At 40.1% G+C, this 20,196-nt stretch overlaps 1 protein-coding gene across 2 annotated transcripts in view; it reads right to left on the reverse strand.

The window, feature by feature from the left end:
* ESR1 (estrogen receptor 1) overlaps positions 1-20,196 on the reverse strand; it is a 303,086-nt gene that overhangs the window by 158,230 nt on the left and 124,660 nt on the right. For both annotated transcript variants that reach the window (XM_079779825.1, XM_079779826.1), the window contains exon 3: positions 16,688-16,878. In XM_079779825.1, coding sequence (XP_079635951.1) covers positions 16,688-16,878 — 191 coding nt within the window. The remainder of the gene's footprint in view (positions 1-16,687; positions 16,879-20,196) is intronic.

Raw genomic sequence — 20,196 nt, forward strand, 5'->3', positions numbered from 1 at the left:
AAGTTAAACACTATTTTTCCTTTTTTGAAGTATATTTTAAGTAAGGGAAGTCTAGTTAAAAATTTTTACAAAAGGAAGTGATATAGTTCAGCCAGCGTGGCTCAGTGGTTGAGCATTGACCTATGAACCAAGAGGTCACGGGTTCAATTCCCAGTCAGGGCACATGCCTGGGTTGCAGGCTCAATCCCCAGTGTGGGATGTGCGGGAGGCAGCTGAACAATGATTCTCTCTCATCATTGGTATTTCTATCTCTCTCTCCCTCTCCCTTCCTCTCTGAAATCAATAAAAATATATTTAAAAAAGAAGAAGTGCTATAGCAGTAACAACAATTAAGAAACTTTATTTATTCAAGGAAGTTCAATTCTCTGCTAGATGCAAGAAGCTATATGCCTAATATATTAAGAGACCCAAAAATACACTGTCTCTGCTCTCTGAAGCTTGACATTCTCCATAAACTAAAGAAGCAAAAGTAAGAGGTAAATGTCCACAGAGAAGTTGACAAAACTCTGAATTTCTTTTTGGTTTTGTAGTAGAAATGTTAACTAATTTTAAGGTGTAGATATGAGAAAAAAATTCCATATTTAAGAAGTAAGGGGTACAGATCAATTTAGAAGCAAAATAATGAAACATTGAGGCATTTGCTCTACTTAGCTTCAGAGCAGAGAGCTCTCCTAGAGGAACCCTGATAGAGCCAATGGAGGTGATGATAATGACTTCACAGAGCACCCGCAGTAGGTTAAGCATGATCTCTCACCACTACATCAACCTCGCCAGTAGGAATCACTGTGCCATTTCTCATTGAGGAAATGGGAGATTGGAGACATCGGATACAGTAGACGCAATGGGGTGTATGGCTCAGAATGCTGTTCTCTTCTGTGGAACAGCCCCCTACATGGGCTGAGCCTCCAGGATCGCCTCTGAAATGTGGCTCTGCTTATGATGGCGGCCAACTGGCAAGCAGGACCAGTTGGTTCAGGGGGTGTGTATCTGACCAAAGAGCCAGAGTCCTTCTCTGGTATTTGCTACTGGAAGAATGTCACTGATTGAGCTGTGGCAACTGTTGCCAGCTCTGCTTCCCACCTTTGGGAAAATGCAGTTTTACAGCAAGTATGGAGCTGGCACACAGAGAGAAACTGAGGCAAGGCTGGGATCCCGACAGGCTGTGGGTCCCTGGGCCTGGGGCACTGAGATCTGTCTGCACCCCTAGCTAAGACACTCAAGAGTGCTTCCACCAGTCTGGCTGGCATGGGTCAGTGGTTGAGCATCAACCTATGAACCAGGAGGTCACAGTTCGATTTCCAATCAGGGCACATGCCTGGGTTTCGGGCTCAGTCCCCAGTGTGGGGTGCGTAGGAGGCAGCCAATCAATGATTCTCTCTCATCATTGATGTTTCTCTCTCTCTCTCTCTCCCTTTCCCTTCTTCTCTGAAATCAATAAAAATATATAATAATAATAATAAAAGAGTACTTTCACCAAAACTCATTCCCAGCCCACCCCACCCCTCCCCCAAAGCTAGTTTGAATTGTATTTTGGTCACTTAAAATGAGAAGTCCAAATACATGAAATAATTTTTCTAAGACTACACAGTTGATAAGCATAATAATGATCATTAATATTTCTATAACAATTTATAGCTTGTAAAGCAAGTTATCATGTAATAATTATTTAATAGCTATATTTTATAAATTGGGACAGAATATGATCCAGATTAAAAATACAAAAACACATTGCGGGTAAAGAATAATTGTTCTATTGTCTGTGTTGTAAGTCAGGAAAGTTGAAAAAACAGGTGAAAGAAAGAAAAAAGAAAATGTTAATGAATATGACCCCTTCTGGACCTACTGACACATATGGACCTACTGGACCCCACCTAATGACTGCTCCTGTGAAGATTTTCATAGAAGAATGTTACAGCAATCTGATTCATATGCCTTTTTATAATAGTTCACCCCACTTAATTGGTAACTGAAACAAAGCCAGTTTGGAAAAAAGGAACAAATCTCCACCAAGTCTTGCAGAAATAAATCAATCTGTTATTTCTTGGTAAATGATTCAGTCTTTTATTTCTATTCCTTTCCTTTCAAATATACTATTAAGAATTTAAATTACTTAATTCCATGAACTATAAATCACAGCAATCCCTAATCCCGTTCTGGTCTTAAGCAAAAGGGTAGTCCTTAGCAGGTCGGCTCCAGACAAGGTGTGATTGTGGTCTTGTTTCGATTTAAAATTCAAAGCTAAACTCCTTAGAGAGGAAAAAAATAAAAAATTGAAAGTAATGTATTAATTCACAAATTAAATACTAAAAACAGACAGGAGTGGATCAAGATGGTCCAGAACACTTCTCAAATTCAACACCCAGTCCTATTGTTCAAAGGTCCAAATATATCATTTAAAATATATCATTTAAAATATTTTCTCAAGCATCAGCCTCACTATTCTTCCAGTCATTCTGATTCAACATCTCAGGATCACCCCCTCCCTCTCCCTCAAAACCCAGTCTGGTGTGAACTACTGCCAGTTCTACTTCTGAATCGGCTACTGGCTCTTCTTGGGCAAAACAGTCCTTCCATGTGGTGCTGGCATGCCCCCCATCAGCTGCCGGGATATACACCGGTGACCCTTTATTGGTCCCCAGTTCCACCCAGCTTTCTTTACTTCTCACCTTGTCTACTTCAATGGTTTCACGATTCCAGCATATTTCACCACACACGCAAACTACACAAGAACAAAGGGGCTCAGTAGTAGGAACAGTAATAGTAGCATTTTTAAAAGAGCTCTCTTATCAAAGAGGTGGGAAAATTTAATATCTCTAAAAAGAAAATCACTTAGTCACTCTTTGGATATTTCTAAGAGTTAATGCAATAAAATATTCTGTTTCTGCCCTGAGGCAAGAAGAAACAGCTCTTCACAGGGACACATTATCACAGGAGATGCCCTACACCATTGTCTGACCTGGGGCAGCCACGAGCCACCAATACCAATACAGAGCACAGAGCTCCCTGGGACTTCAGACAGTTCATCCCAGAAGACCAGGGAGTCAGCTCCTTGTCTCTGAGAAATTTTCTATCCTAAGGCCTTCTGTAAAAAAAAATAATAATAATAATAACATCAATAATAATAATAGAACCATTACAGTGATTTAATCCATTATGGACAAAGATAACTCTTGATAACTCAAGAGGACTTTTCTTCCCTTTACCTGACTATTTTCAGAAGAAAAAATACAAAATTTCTATATGAAGAAACAGGAGCAAAATGAATTGCTAGAGTTCATGTCATCAGTCGCTTTTGGTGCGATTGGCACAGGGAGTTCTGGCAAAGGGCAGACAATCAAGGTGAAGATACAGTAGTGCACAGACTGCTCAACTAATGCATGCAGTCCCCATGTGCAGCATGCTCTTCATATGTGTGCAGCCCTCATGGCAAACATAAGATGCAACGCATAGGAAAGCAACACTCCTTTAATGAAAGCTTGTTAGGACGCGTTTTCTCAATCGGGGGACACTGAGGACGAGTGTGACCATTGTCATGCCCTCAGATTGTATCCCCTTTCAAAGTGATCCTTTTTCTTGAAAGGTCTGGGAAATGCTGACTGCATAGTCCAAAAGGCTAAGACACCAAGGGAAGAAAACCACATTCCAACTCACAGCTTCAGAAATGTCAGTAGTTACCCATCCCTATTCAGATCAAAGCTGGAAATCTCTTACTAATAATAGTTCTCTTAAATAACTAAATGTGAAGATTTTGATCCAGTGGGGACATCCTTTAGAAACATAAAGGAGACTTTTTTTTAGGTTGTGGGACTTCAGGAATACGGAAAGGAAGTAGAGAGCTGCTGCCTCTGGACATCAGGATTGCAATTCTTCATTTCAACAGGGTTTCAGGCCTGCTACCATGCAACTGTGCTCAAACACCCAAGTCCCTCCCACAAGGCTGGCTCTTCCCCCTGGGGTTGTGCAGTTAGGATACACAATCACGGTTTGGCCTCATGATGGAAATACCTCATCCTTGCTGGTTTGGCCAGCTGCCCTAAGGACCTGGACTCCTGGTGGTTTCATTAACACAAGGCCTTTCACCTCCTCTGCTATGGTTTTTCAACAACTCAGAAGGAATAATACTTTACTGGCCTCAGCTACGTAATGTCCACCTGACAATTTCACCTGGGCTCATGAATAAGAAAATAAAAGCTGCACTTGTCCTTCTGGATGTTTTGAAAATAAGGTATGAAGATGTGCTAGGCATGCAACAATCTTTCTCTACTGAGGAAAGAGGAGAGAAAATACTAGTGTGACATTAATGAACTGCAACATGAATTTTAAAATAGTGTTTTTATTACACAAGTAAAAGATGCTTATTGTGAAAAAATAGAAATGTAAATAAGCAAAAAATAAAATTTAATCATAGTCCTCACAGATAGTCACTGTTGATATTTTGCAGTGCATATCTCCAAAGTTTATACATACTTCTTTCCCTCTCTATGTGTGTGAATATGTATATTTATGTATGCACTTATGTGTGTGTATGTATTCACATGCACATGTAAACACACACATAAAAGAAAATGTTTACAAGAAACCCTTGATTCCTACTCTTTCTCCTCTCTTGTATTCAGAAAAAGTGGCTCCCTAAAAAGCACTTTATGAGCAGTGTATGGTACACAGGGCCCTTAACAGTACTGGTATTTCTACGAAAAATGGATCCAAGATTAGTGTTGTGACTCGGCTGCCCTTGATTGGTTTGTAAGCTGACATGAGAACAAAGGAGGCAGGGGCTCCTCAGCCCAAAGGTGAACTCGCACACACCTTGCCCCTGTGGCTCCTCTCCTTGCCCCTCTGGTTCCTCCCTGACTGTGTTCCCTGCAGTAAGTCAGCAGGGCACACAGCCAGACCAGGTGGCAGAGTGAAAGAACACATGTCTGGGATCTGAACTCATATATTGCTGTTATCTCATATGTTTACACCAATTGCATCAATAGTATCAACCTGAAGATGAAGTATTGTAGAGAGAGAGTAGGGGAGAGGAGTTGAAATCCTTCAAAAACCCTGTTTCTAGTTGATAAAAGCTCATCAAACCATTTTCTTCCTTCTCTGAGATCAAGTTTACTGCCACAGTTTTAAAAATTAAAGGATGTACCTAAGTTTATATTCCACTAATGGTCCACATTATGGGAAAGTTTACATCAACTCTTGGAGGCAAAAGTCTCTAGTCATTTTTTAAATAACATCCTTTCATACATATCTCATAAAACTAAAAACAGAAGATAAAATATCAAGAAAATTGCAAACATAAAAATTATGGAGTATAAGATGTCTCAGCTTGGGACCAACTATTTTCTTCCACATCAAGTATCAAATACATCTACCCCCATGATAGCTACATTATATATGATTATAGAGGAACATTTCTAGATTTTTATTAACATCACTCCCATGTCAGACTTCAAAAACAAGTTGAAATAGCACATTACATCCTGGAAACAAAGTATTATCAAACTTTGGATACATCACAGACTTATTGATAACTTAGAGGCCTGATGCATGAAATTCGTGCAATGACCTTGGCCCTGGCCCCACCTCTGCCTTGGCCCCCACCTGCTGCGGATTTGTCTGGAAGGAAGGACATCCAGAAGGATGTCGGGTCTAATTAGCATATTACACTTTTATTATATAGTGACAACATTGCAGAGATATGCATGAAATAGGTTGTTGTTTTAAAAAATATTTTTTTTTATTGATTTCAGAGAGAAAGTGAGAGGGAGAGAGATACCTAAGAGATGTACCTAAGTTTATATTCCACTAATGGTCCACATTATGGGAAAGTTTACATCAACTCTTGGAGGCAAAAGTCTCTAGTCATTTTTTAAATCACATCCTTTCATACATATCTCATAAAACTAAAAACAGAAGATAAAATATCAAGAAAATTGCAAACATAAAAATTGTGGAGTATAAGATGAGCCTACCTAAACATGTCTCAGCTTGGGACCAACTATTTTCTTCCACATCAAGTATCAGATACATCTGAAAATAAGGTATTGTCAGCTTACTGAACCAATCAAGGGCAGCCGAGTCACAATCCTAATCTTAGATCCATTTTTCGTAGAAATACCAGTACTGTTAAGGGCCGTTTATACCATACACTGCTCATAAAGTGCTTTTCAGGGAGCCACTTTTTCTGAATACAATGATGAGAGAGAATCATTGATCAGCTGCCTCCTGCATGCCCCACACTGGGGATCAAGCCTGCAACCTAGGCATGTGCCCTGACCAAGAATTAAACAGTGACCTCCTGGGTTCATAGGTCCACACTCAACCACTGAGCCATGCCAGCCAGAATAGGTTTTTAAAATATCACAAATGGTAAAGAAAATCACACTCTTTTAAAATGCTATATGATGTGCTACCATATTAAACATGCATAAGTGAGCAGCAACCACTAACAACAAATCACAGGATGCTTATGATGAAATGGAACTGTCTGCTAGGTCCACTGGACAGACACCAATTTACACACTGCCTCCCCCACAATGTCCTCGAGTTTACTCCAGAACACTGTACCTGCTCCCTCCTGTCAACACAGAGTGTTAGCTTTGTCCCTTTAGACTGTGTGGAGGCATCTCTTGTAGTGCTGAGCTTACCTCTTCTATGGCTTCACGTGTATTCACAACCTTTCCAGCTGTGTGCAAGCTGAGTCCTGAATTGGATTTGGGGATTTGCCTTTCTCCCAGTACTAAAATACAATGGCCATTCAATCAATATCCATTGCATGAAAAACCCTGTTTTCAGTCCCTGAGTTCAGAGAGTTGGCCCTCTTGGGAGGGTGGAGGAGAGGCAGCCACTGGGACAGGGAGGTCTGCAGGTATGTACACAAGTGCTAAGTCGAGGGCAACAAGGAAAACAAAAACGGAGAGAGAGACCACCCCTTAGAAGTTAGGTTGGATGGTGAGAAGGGGAAAGAAGGGGATGTACCAGAACACACAGGCAGAGGACTAGCAAGTCCACAAGGGGTGGGTGAGGGCGTGGAGCAAATCAGCTTGGTAAGAAGGGAGACCAGCACAAGGGATGGCGAACAATGAGGTAGGGAGGACAGGCGAGCGCGGGGCTGGTCTGCAGGAAAAGGACGGGTGTGCTCAGAGTAATGAGCGTGCTAGCAATCAGAAAACATAAAAATAGAGGAAAACCATCTCCACGGTGACTGTAATATACCACTGTGGCATCGGTTAGCAGGAGTGGCACAGGCACTTCTCTATACCTTTATGCAACCTGAAGAGAAACCAGAGTATTACATTTACCTTTAAATGAATTCCTTTATTAGCAACTCTACGGTGTCAAAGGAACAAAATAATTATGAATTCTGATTATCCTAAGAACTGTAATTCATCTTCTCTGGTGGGTAAAGAAAACATCCTGCACACCACTTAATGAATTACACTGACATGGTGCAGCCATCCGCTCAAATCATTGTGCTTATATTTCCATCACACACAAAAATCATACTGATCAATGCAATCGAGCAACCCAGCCCTGGGGGATGACTTAAGAATTTCTCTACTCATTCACTCTGCACTTCCTGGTCCATGATTTTTGAAACTGCCAAATAGACCAAGTAAAGATGGTATTTTTTGTATGAAATTGAAAATCCATATATTCTTTCTCAAAGAAAAGAGGGGGGATAGTATCTATTACACAGCAAAATTATTAAACTGTATTTTTTGTTCCTTTATTTCTAAGCAGCTGAAAGGATAAAATCTTTTTATTTCAGCTAAAGGAAGATGAACATGTGGGGAAAATAATTGGAACACTTTCCCACTGTATGCTCTTCTCAAGGCATTTCTCTCCTTTCAACATATCAAATCTGCTCCATCACTCACACATAGATGGAGAATTAACATCACAGCAAGAAGAAGTTGTATGAAGTAGATGGTGAGTTTTTTAAATAGGTTTTTCTTGCACATAGTGATTTTTCGGTCCAAAAAGCCAGGCGATCAGGTTATAGCATAGCCTGCATACATAGCTCTGAAAGAGTGAAGCATAACATATAGTTCAGAAGTGACTTTTCTTTGAATGAGTACCAGGGAAACAGGCCATTCTCTTCTAAAAAGATGCAGCACTTTCAAGGTATTGACAGCAGCTTTCCACGAAGGAGAGAGCCACTTAGGCAGGATTAGGCCATGGGGTAAGTTTTGTGAAAACAGAGTCAGCACATTATTCTGAGGGCTAGTCGGTGCCCTTTGAAAATGTGCCCATTAAAGGCTACCTATAATTTTTGTGCAAAATTATTGCCACTCATAAGTAAGGCTTTCTAATGGAATTGTTGATGAGCTTAAGCGCTATATATGGGCTCATACTCTACCACTTTAATGGAAATCGTCAATTCCATGAGAGGGACAGTGCCACTTAGTTGGGAAATTGGAAATTTAATTTCAATCAGATGAACAAAAAATGATGAAGAATGCTTGAAGTGGTAGCATGAAAACAGCAGCGATTAAAAACGTTTGGAACCTTTGCTTACCCTTCAAAGGCATTTGTTGCCATGGTTTTTAAAGACCTCTGAAAGCTTCAGCTGTGTCCACAGGAGCTGCCAAGAAATGGGGGTTCTATACTGATTTTATTTGTTAAATGCATTTTGTCTTAATTATCCCCAAGATAAAGATTACTTGGCCAAAGGCAAGAAGAAGAGGGAGGAGGAGGAGGAGGAGGAGGAGGAGGAGGAGGAGGAGGAGGAGGAGGAGGAGGAGGAGGGTTATTTCTTAGGTGGAAAGAACATGATTTGTTTTTCTGAGCCTTTTCTCAAATGCAAACATGCATGTGTGCACTCATAGCTGAGTCCCGTAGCATTAAAGAGTAAGAAACATACCTGGGTTGCAGGTTTGCTCCCGACTCCAGTCAAGGCACATGCAGGAGGCAATCAATCCATGTGTCTCTCTCAAGATGTTTCTCTCTCTCTCTCTCTCTCTCTCTCTCTCTCTCTCTCTCTCTCTCTTCCTTCCCCCTGTCCATTTCTCCCTTCCACTCTCTCTGAAAAGCAGTGGGGAAAAATCCTCAGGTGAGGATTAATAAAAAATAAGAAATAAGAAAATAAAAAGTTTTATTATAAATGCTTTCTTGTGAAAATTACATGAGAGCTCATGTGTATACACATGAAAACTCTTCTGTCCTTCAGCCTCAATAGTCTTATTTCTCTGTTGCACAACATGCGTGTTCTCACAGGATGGGGAGTAAAAAATAATAGGAGAAATAATGGAAGGATTAGGCCATCTCTGGGTCAGAAAAGATGTCTATGGACGTCCACAGTATGAATAATTTGGGGGAAAAAATCTTGGGTTTTTTTGTGTGTGTTTTTTTATGAAAATGCTTATAATTGCTCCTGCCGTTTACTATTTGTGCAGCTTAATATGTTGGTATCAGCATGTTCTCTCTCAAATCGGTAAGTTCCTGGAGACCAGTGTTTGGTCCTATTGGGCTAATTTGTGATTTTCCTGTTTAGAAGGGAATTGAATGTACACTTTTAATAACAGCAGCATTTTGTTAAGATCCTGGGAACTGTTATTATTATGAAAAGCAAGGGGAAGTTTGGGGAGTTACTTCTCCATTATTAATAATGGACAACCTCTGGGAAGTATTTAAGCCATTCTTTGTACTGTGTCTTTAAAATTAATTGAGAAAACTGATTCAACTCCTTCCATCCCCACCCCCAACTGTTTGCAGAGTACTGATTCTGTCTCTGTACCTGCTGGATAATTCAATCTCCATATCCAACTATCATGTCAAACTCAGAATGTCTAGAATTGAATTCATCCTATCCCCCCTCTAACTGACCTTCCTCTTGATCTTCCCAGTTCAGGGGATGATATCATCATTCTCCCTCTGTTTTTGAACCTCTTTAACTCCTTTGTTTTCCAGATATCCCATACTGAACTATGTTCAAGTACTGTAGATTCTTTCTCTATAATGCCCTTCATCTTACTCCCTTTTCACCCAGTTCACAAATACCAAAAGTCCAGATTTTTAGTATCTCTAAGATATTTGAACATTAGCCAAATTAGTCTTCATGCATCTATTCTCTCCCTTCTCTGGTCTTTCCTATATGCCCCTGGCAAGATAATGTTAATTAAAGACTGTCTTGTTGTCTATCTTCATGACTGAATAAACATAATGGTTTTGTGTTGACTAAAGCAAATGGATCCTCACATTCCTTTCATCCTGTTATTTATTCATTGAGTGATGCTTATAAGGCTTTGATTTGGGCCTTACCTTTGAGGCACTCCCAGTCAGTTAAAGAAGATATATGAGTACCTGCTATGCTAAGCAATGGGAGCAAAGTAATATGGACCATACTCTGGGAGAGAAAGACTCCAGCATTGACATCAGAGAAGGCTTGCGGATCGTTGCTTTTGACTGGGGAAGAAGAAATTGTATAGGTAGATCTGGAAAGAAATCCCCAGCAAAGAAGTGGAATGGTCATATTTGGGTAACAGCAAGTAGTCCAGTCTAAAGAAAGAGTTTACTTCAGAAGTTGAAACAGTTACTTTAAAACAATTGGAAAGACCGTCTAAAGCGAGATTGAGGAACTCTTTGAACAGCAGGGCTGCCAAAGTGCAAAGATAAAATGACTGACTCCTCCTCCTCCCCCTCTGCTTATATCAGTTCCCACACCATTCCCTCAGGCACCCACACTGACTCTAAGTGTGGGTGCCTGAGGGAATGGTGTGGGAACTGATATAAGCAGAGGGGGAGGGGGAGGAGGAGGAGTAGGCACAAGTAGCCAGGAGAAGTAGCTAGTGTCCGCTGAAGACACACAGGACTCACTACAAAGCAAGGTTGGAGCAGGAGCTAGATCTGAGAGATGTTTGCATAGCCCTAACACTTTAGGTCGTAAATATTGCTCCCTAGGGCTGTCATTACAACGTACCACAAATGAGTAACTTGAACAGCATCAAGTGTTGACACACAGTTCTGGAGGCTAAAAGTCTGAAATTAAGGCGTCAGCAGGGCCCACTCCCTCTAAAACCTGTAGGAAATAACCCTTCCTTGCCTCTTTCTGGCTTCTGGTGGTTGACCAGCAATCCTTGGGGTTCCTTGGCCTCCTGCTACAGCATTCCAGTCTCCCTCTCCGTCATCTTAGGGCATCCTTCTCCCAATCTCTGTGCCCAAATTTCCCTCTTCATATAAGGATATTATTAGTCATATTTAATTATGACTTCATATGAACTAATTACATCTGCAATTACTCTATTTCCACATTCTGAGTCCTAGGAGTTAGGACTTCAATATATTTGGGTATGGGAGGGGAGACAATTCAACCCATAAACATATATGTATGAGATAGCCTAGGACAGTGGTCAGCAAACTCATTAGTCAACAGAGCCAAATATCAACAGTACAACAATTGAAATTTCTTTTGAGAGCCAAATTTTTTAAACTTAAACTTCTTCTAACGCCACTTCTTCAAAATAGACTCGCCCAAGCCGTGGTATTTTGTGGAAAAGCCACACTCAAGGGGCCAAAGAGCCGCATGTGGCTCGCGAGCCGCAGTTTGCCAACCACAGGCCTAGGACACTAGGCGGAGGAGAAAATGAGAAAGTGAGAGGAGCAGAGATTACAGATGCTGGAGAATGCCTACAGTAGAGAGCTAAAGAGGGAACATAAAGAGGCAGAGAGAGGACAGTTAAGTCCCTTCTTCTCTCATGGATAATTTACTCAATTTCCACTGAATGTATCTTGGTTTATGCTACTTCACATTTCTGGAATTCTTTTCCAGACTTCTTATTGCCTATGAAATAGAAGGGAAATAGAAGTTTTAGGGAAAACTTCTCCGAGAAAGTGATCTTGGGCAGAGATCTGAATGACAAGAAGTCAGCCAAGATGCACGTGTTGCAAGCAAAGGGAAAAGGAGAACCACATGTGTGAAGGTCTCAAGGAAGGAACGGGTTGGTGCACTGGGGGACGAGGGAGGCCAGTGTGGCTGGAGGGGGAGGAGGAGGAGTAAGCACAAGTAAGATCAGGTGTAGTATTTTAAACCATAGAAAACAATCTGGACTTTAAGTGCAGTGAGAGTTTCAACTGCAAGACCTAATGACTTGAATAACATCTCTCAAAGATCTCTCCCACCATTGCACGGAGACCAGACTATAGGGGGCACGTGTGGAATGTGGAGACCAAAGATTTCGTATTTTTGTGTGCATATATTACCAGGCTCTCCATTTTGAGCCATATCTCTGAAAGGACTTCTGAGATAAAATAGTTCTGTAACGACAGGGCAGCCTCCACTTCTCCCTATCCTCTGGCCTCTTCCATTCATGAGCGCGCATGTCAATCCAGAAGGTGACTAGAAATGGGAAACTAAACGTAAAATCTAAAATCCATCATGGCTGAGCAAAGGTGAGTCCTTAAGCATAAAGGAGCTAAATTCTCTTTTAATAATGCTCGGCAAAGTGAATGAAGCTAGCTGAACGGCCTAAATTTCTTCAGAAATAAGTCTCTGCTTACCCTGGGCAGCTGTTGAAGGAGCTATCCAGGGTGCTGGATTGTCTCACCCTGATGCCTTCGAAGGCCCAGCAGATCAGGCTGACATTTATCTTTGTTGGATTTAAGGCCCCTACTACATTGAACCATAACCAGACCCCACCCTGAAACCATGTCCTCCTGAACTTAGCTAACCTTTAAGCCAACACCTGTCTTTGACCATGTCTGTTTGATCTAAGCATCTTCTATATACATCTTAGAGAGAGATTATATGAAGTGGCAGCATAGTGAGGGATATATATATATATATATATATATATATATATATATATATATATAGGTTTGAGCCTGCACTGTGCCTCATGACCATTTGAAATAATATGCAATAAGCAGTGTGCTCAGTGGAGTCCTTTTTCTTGGAATAATACTCAAAGTTGTACCTGGCCACTGAACCAAATCTGCTTATATAACTCTTCCAAGAGTCTCTGCCCACAACACATCTTAACAGACACAGCTTCTCCACCTGCAATGATTAATACAGTCATAGACTATCCAATTTCACCCCCTCCCTTAAGCAGTATCCTTGACATTTAAGGGGGGGAAAAGCATGTTCCATTGGAGGCCAATACTCAATTTCTTGAGTAATCAGGTTTGTACACCAAGTAGTGGATGAAAATTTGTATGCTTTCAAGTCAAACACTTTACCTCTTCAGCTGAAACACTTAGAGCACTAGAGTAATCTGATGGATACTCACTTCTAAGCTCTTTTCTTAAGTAACAAGAAAAACAGGGAGAGCTACGGCATCTCCAGAACTTCCTACCTGCATGCCAGACCCTTCACTGTCCTCGACTAGGCTTGAGGGGCAATGTAATTTATAAAGAGCCAGGGAAGTTCAGAAAAACTTTTTAGTTGCAAGTTTTCAAGGCTATGATGAGAAAATGGGACTAAAACCCATCAAACTCGCTCTGGTATGTCCCTCTTATATGCACAAAGAAATCAAATACATGGACAAATCATTTAAGTAAAAAGGAAATAAACACATGGCCCAGAAATGTCTTCGTTTAATCTAATGGTAAAATTTTTTTTGTTAATTTTTATTCACAGAACTCCCCAAACTCTATCTCACCTCCTGGACTTTGTTCCTCTGCTCACTCCTGTGACTGAACACTCATCCCCTCCTTCACTTTCCTCACTTGGCTCATCCTTCAGGCCTCATTTTAAATCAGGACACCTTCTCCGAGCTTGACTCCACCCCCGCGAGGACCGAGTGAAGTTTGGACTCCTGGAAGAACCTGCACTCACCCTCACCCTGGCACTTGTTACACTGCAAGCTAATTGCCAGTTTCTTTGTAAGTTCTATGAGGGTAAGGACCATGTCTGTCCTATAATTGTCTCTACAAGGCCTTGCACAGTGCTTTGCCCAATAGCAACTGATGAACAACTAAATGAGTGAGTGAACATCATCTTTAAGGTCCCTCCATATCTCTAAAAGCTAAAAACTCTGCCTTGTTCCTAGGCTTATTCCAGAATTTTGGACTCATATTCATCTCATTTAAAACAACTTAAAACTCATTTAAATTTGAGTTAATGCCATACCATAAGCTTTATTTTCATAAGCTATTATTTCCTTCACTGATTTTTTAAGTTATTTTTCCTGTGTTTTCTGTTTTCATGTCTTAATTCTTGGAGACAATATTAATTTTGATGTGAAGTTACATAGTTCATTCCTAAATGGTGAATAATTATGACAAAAATAATCTGTAAGAATATTGGTATTGTTACTTGGAGGAAGGTCATTTCTACTTTCAATGTCGGTAATGTTACATATATAACTGACAATATTTTCTTTTCTTATTTTCACCTATTGCTTTCCTTATCATTATAATACAGTAGCACTTTATCTATACTGAGTTATTCTCTGCTTACCTCGTGAGAACAAGTACCTTTGCCTTCCTAGTAAATTTCCCAAATAAATTCTAAATTTTGTGGGATGATAGATTGTGTGTCACACATATTTTTATTTCACTCAGAACATCTAGCACAAATGCAGAGTAAGTTCTCAATAAACATGAATAATCAACATTAGACTTAGAAACCATCTATTCCCTTTCCATTCATTAAATCAGGAGTCAGTAAGCTGTGGCCCACAGGATAGGTCTGGTCAGTTAGTTAACTGACTTTGTATATAAAGTTTTATTGCTACACACCATTTACTTACATACTGTCTATGGCTTCTTGCAGGCCACAGTGCCAGAGCTGAGTAGCTGCAACAGAGACTGTATGGCTTGCAAAGCCTAAAACAGTTACATCCAGTCCTTTAACAGAAAAACTTTGCTGACTGATGCACTAAACCATTTTTCCTGCTGAGGGAACTCAGCCTCAGATAAATGACTTGTCCAATTTTATAGTTGAACCTACCCACCTACCCTACTTCTGTCAAATGATTTTTCACTACCAGATTAAATACTTGGAGAACATAATGGTATTTTAGATTATATTAAATCAAATGAACAGTAAAACATCAGTGGCAAAAGACTTTAAAGGGCTAATACTAACCTAAACCAAAATATAAATGTATTTTTTCTAAATCAAGATAGTAACAGCTAAATAATACATTATTTACACATATGTATACATGTTTTTGTATATATAAATATACATGCATACATATGTATTTCTAAATATATGTATAGATATTTATGTATGTATATACTAGTATACTTGTTCATATATGTCAGTGATGGGCAACCTTTTGAGCTTGGTGTGTCAAACTTCGCCAAAAAAACTGAGCATAACTCGGGTAGTGTGTCACTTTGAGGAAAAAACATTATTTCGCAAATGTTTCATCCTCAGGAGCAGCAAATGTTTCATCCTCGGCATGCGGCCACCTCAGCGGCCGCGTGTCATCAGAAATGGCTATGCGTGTCAGCGCTGACACGCGTGTCATAGGTTCGCCATCACTGAATATGTAAAACAAAAACTATCAGAAAATATCAGTAATTTTATTAAAATCCAAGACTTACAGTGTTTTCTAAGATATTGAAAGTAATAATTGTCCAAAAAAAATGCTTTTAAAAAGGACCAACTTGACCTCACATACTACTCTATTAGATATGAACAGCTTTAAAAATAAATAAATAAATAAATAAATAAAAAGGCCATCCTACTAGCAATGGAAGGAAAAATAGTGTGTCTCACCCCACCCCACCCCCCAACCCGGCTTTCATCCATATCAGGGCAACATGAGGAACTCCATCTGAAATATTCCTAGTATTTATATACTAAACTTGCTTAAGCTGGAAAGGTGAAGGAGGCAGAACAGAGAAAAACGCTCCACTGTTAAGACAAAAAGCGATGCAGTGAGCCTACACTGCGGTCAGAGCTCTGTTCCTGGTAAAGAAAGGATCTTTAGCATGGATAGTTTATGTAGTAAAAGTGATCGTGGCTTCCCCCAGGGTACCCTCTAAATGCAAATAAACACTCCTGGAGTAGAGATAAAATGCAGCGGGCAGCACATCCGAGAAGCTGTATTTGGGAAACTACACACAAGAAAAGGACCAAGGCACGCAGGCAAAGGAAATGTTACAGGGAGAAACTTAATAACTGTTGGGTACAGCACGATAGGTGCTTGACCCTATGGCAAGTCACCAGTTACTGGTTCTTCTCGTTTTAGCAAAAGGTCATGTTATCTATTGAGATAACAAAGATGGAAGAAGAGCCTTAAAAGGCTTATACTAACCTAAACCAAAACATAAATATAATTTTTCTAAGTTAAGTTAGTATCAGCTAAATAATATGTTGTTATGTTAGCATTGGTCTGGAGCAAAGATCAGAACAGACTACTCATCAGGACCAAGCCCAAGTGGAGAGGTATCTATGGACAGCCGATTAATATCACACTGTATCCTATCAGCCTAGTTGCCAGCAACCCATAGACCTCTACTAGCCATCCCCCAATCACTCTGAGCCCCAGTTACTGAAACCCTCTGCCTGTAGAGTTGGTCAAGACTCTCTGGATCTTGCCAAATGGAAGAAGCATAAGAACTCAATGGCAGCTTCCCTGAGCTCCTATCTCTTCTTCATATTTCTAACGAAGATTCCAGGGGATCTACTGGGTTTTAGGGTTTTGTGCAAGTGGCTGGTCATATGTCTTCCTTTCTCTGTTGCTTCCCATCTTAGGATTCAAAATGGAATTTGTTGTTTTCAACACACTATTACCTTGAATACTTCTCTTGAAGAAGGCCTTACAGCCCTCGCAGGACCAGACTCCGTAATGGTAGCCTGAAGCATAGTCATTGCAGACTGCACAGTAGCGTGTCTCCTTGGCAGACTCCACGGCCAAGCTGCCCTTGTCACCGCTGCTGGCCAATCTCTCTCTGCCACCCTGGCGCCGATTATCTGAATTTGGCCTGTAAGAAAGAGAGGGAGAGAGAGAGAGAGAGAGAGAGAGAGAGAGAGAGAGAGAGAGAGAGAAGAGTGAATCCATTAACATTATAAAAGCAAAACATGTACTCCCTCCTCTAAAGTATGAGAGGCTAAGGTGATGCAGCAGATCCACTTTATTCTGACATTTTGAAATAATGAATCATAATGTAAGCTAATCTTTCTTATCTCTTGCCGTCTGCCGCAGCAAAAGGTGTTTGCCTATTATATTAACCTTGAGGGGAAATTGTCTATTGCAAACTTGTTTAAAAAATGAGCTGCCTGCACTGGAATATATTATCCAGAAAATGACAAAATGAATTAGCTGGTTTCTAATAGACTTATTCATTGGGGTTTTTTCAGGGATTCACAATTAACTCAGCACCATTAGAGACCAAAGCTTATTCCAATTCCAGATCACACAAAGGGTCTTTAGGAAATAGAGACAAAGCATCAAACAACTGGGACATCTGCAACTCCAATGAACTGATGCAAACATAGCACATGTGTAGAAGAAAGATAAACCAGATTTTATGCCATTGTTACCATGTAACCCTAGATATCGGCTTTTATAACTTGACTATTATTGAGGATACTAGCGACTATTCAATATTTCTCTGTAAGAACATGCAGAATGAAGAAAGCAGAACATGGATGATTGCATCAACCTTCAAAGGTTTTGTGAAGAAAGCATATCCCAGAACGAAAAGTGAGAACCAAGGAAATTGAGGAGTAAAAAGTTTTAAGGAAGTAGAAAACTTGAGAGAGTGATCAATAGCGCCAAATGGGGCAGAAAATCCAATAAAACGAGGACTGATAGAGGGAAGTTGGATTTGACAAAGAGGACACTTAGCAAGGAGTTTTGGTAGATAGTGTGGGCACAAGCGAAAATCCAGTGGGTGGAAAAGTGGATGGAATATAAGGAAATGAAAAGGAGTGAAGGCCATTCCTTTGAGAACTCGATGAGAGTGGGAAGGGAAAGATAGGGTGGTCGCTAAAGAATATAAAAACAAGCAAGGAATTTTAGGATGGAAGAGACCTGAGAAGGTCTCATGTAGATTGAAGGAATGGGTCCGCAGAGAGGAAATGGTTGAGGGTACACAGAGGGGAAAAGTAGAGCAGATGAGATTGAAAGCACAGGTAGAAGGAACAGCCCCAATGAAGATACCTTGAAGACTGAGAGAAAAAGGTAAGAGAATTAGTAGGTGAAACTAACTTTGCATTAACCAGTATAGGAGCAGAAATTGCAGCAATCCAGGATTTGTTATGTGCAACCAAATGTGGCATAGGAAAACTGAGGGCATAATGTCTAGAGCCCAGCATAGTGCCTGTTATATAATTGTTACTCAATAGATATTTAAATGAATAAATAGAATGTTCCAGGGTGTGGGGGGGGTGGGGAGGAAAGAGAGTGAGAGACATAGAAAGATGTTGGAAGAATAGGTGGAGTAAAGGTTCCTATAAAATAAAATAAAAAAAGAAAAGAAACCTAGGATGAGATAAAGTGAATTAAAGATAGCGCTTCCAGGGTCTTTCGGTTAAGGAAGCTCATGCTTCCTGCTTCCAGCCCGCACCCAAATAAACAGACCACACTGTCTTTCACTGGCCCTCCCCTTTGTAAGTCCTGTCTTCCCTTTCAGCTGGAATTGTATTACCCTTCCCTGCCCTTCGCACTTGTTAATATTGTCCACAATTTTGTGCCGATGGTTCTCAAACTACCCTTGCCATAAAATTCACCAAGTACCGGTTTCTTGGGTTGAGTGTGTCTGACTTTGCCATTTTTTCCCCCATTCTAAACGACTTAGCTCTTAGGTTGGCAGCCTCAAATAGGAGTCCTTTACTTCTTAATATCCTTAGAGAGCACTGACTTGCCATTTTCAAGTCTAGTTCATATTCTGTGGCCCATGTCTCCCCATTTCATCACCATGCTGTCCAACTCCTTCCTATTCCCAAGAACTTCAAATCTTTTTACTATTTGTTTACTAATTTCTCATGCATGATTCAGGTCAGTAGAAAGCAGCTGTGAATATTTAACTATACAAGTTTAGTGCTTTGGGGGGTGAAGAGGGTGGTTAGCAAGCATGACATTGACAGATTCAGTGCTTTATAAATTTTAGTAAGTATTGTAACCCCAGTATGCAGCTCAGAGTCCAGCACATAACAGGTATTTAATACATGATTATTGAATGAATGAATGAATGAATGAATAGTATATGCATTGGCAAAATTTCCAAGATGTCAGGTATCTTTCACCCACTCCCACATGATAAAATACTGCATTTTCTAAAATGGTGGTTAAGATTAACATAACATAAAATTTATCATTTTTACCATTTTTAAGTGTATGTATAGTTCAGTAACATTAAGTATATTCACATTAGAGCACAACCAATCTTTATAACTTTTCCATCTAACAAAACTGAAATTCTATACCCATTAAAAACTCCTCATTTTCTTCATTTCCTCCACCCACAAGGCCCTGGCAACCACCATTGTACTTTCTGTCTCTAAGCAGTTGTCTAGACTAGATAAGTACTCATGTAAGTGGAATCACATAGTATTTGTCTTCTTGTGACTGACTTATTTCACTTAGTATAATATCCTCAAGGTCATTCCATGTTGCAATACATTTCAGAATTTCCTTTCATTTTAAGGCTGAATAATATTCCAATGTATGCACATACCACATTTTGTTTGTCCGTTCATCCAGCTATGGACTTGGGTTGCTTCTATCTTTGGCTTTCGTGATTAATGTTGCTATGAACATGGATGTTCAAATATCTCTATGAGAACCAGCTTTCAATTTTTGTGGCTATATAGACCCAAAAGTGGAACAGCTAGATTATAAGGTAAATTATATTTTTAATTTTTTGAGAACTGCCATACTGTTTTCCATAATGGCTGCACTATTTTACTCCCCCATTTCCAAGGGGTCCAATTTCTCTGCATCCATTGTTTTTTTGGTTTTATTCTGTTTTTTAATAGTAGCCATCCTAATGGGTGTGAGGTGACTTCTGTAATTTAAGGTCACCTTTTGCATAAATTCCTCTCTTCCAGCCAGTCCCAATCCCCACACACTTGAAATAATTTAGCCCTGTTCTGAACCCAATAGCAGGTTTGTGTTCACTTTCTGCAACTTGCTACCCTACTCCTTCAATTGTACATGCTAAGTTCCTTGTGCTTTATTCATCTTTAGAACCCCCAGTGTTCACAGCATAGTGCCTCGTCCACAATAGGTCCCAATAAATATTGATATCAAATGAATTAATCAACAACTGAACCAACAAAATAACAATGTTATAGTA

Source organism: Cnephaeus nilssonii (genome assembly GCF_951640355.1).
Source record: "Cnephaeus nilssonii genome assembly, chromosome: 9".
Lineage (NCBI taxonomy): Eukaryota > Metazoa > Chordata > Mammalia > Chiroptera > Vespertilionidae > Cnephaeus > Cnephaeus nilssonii.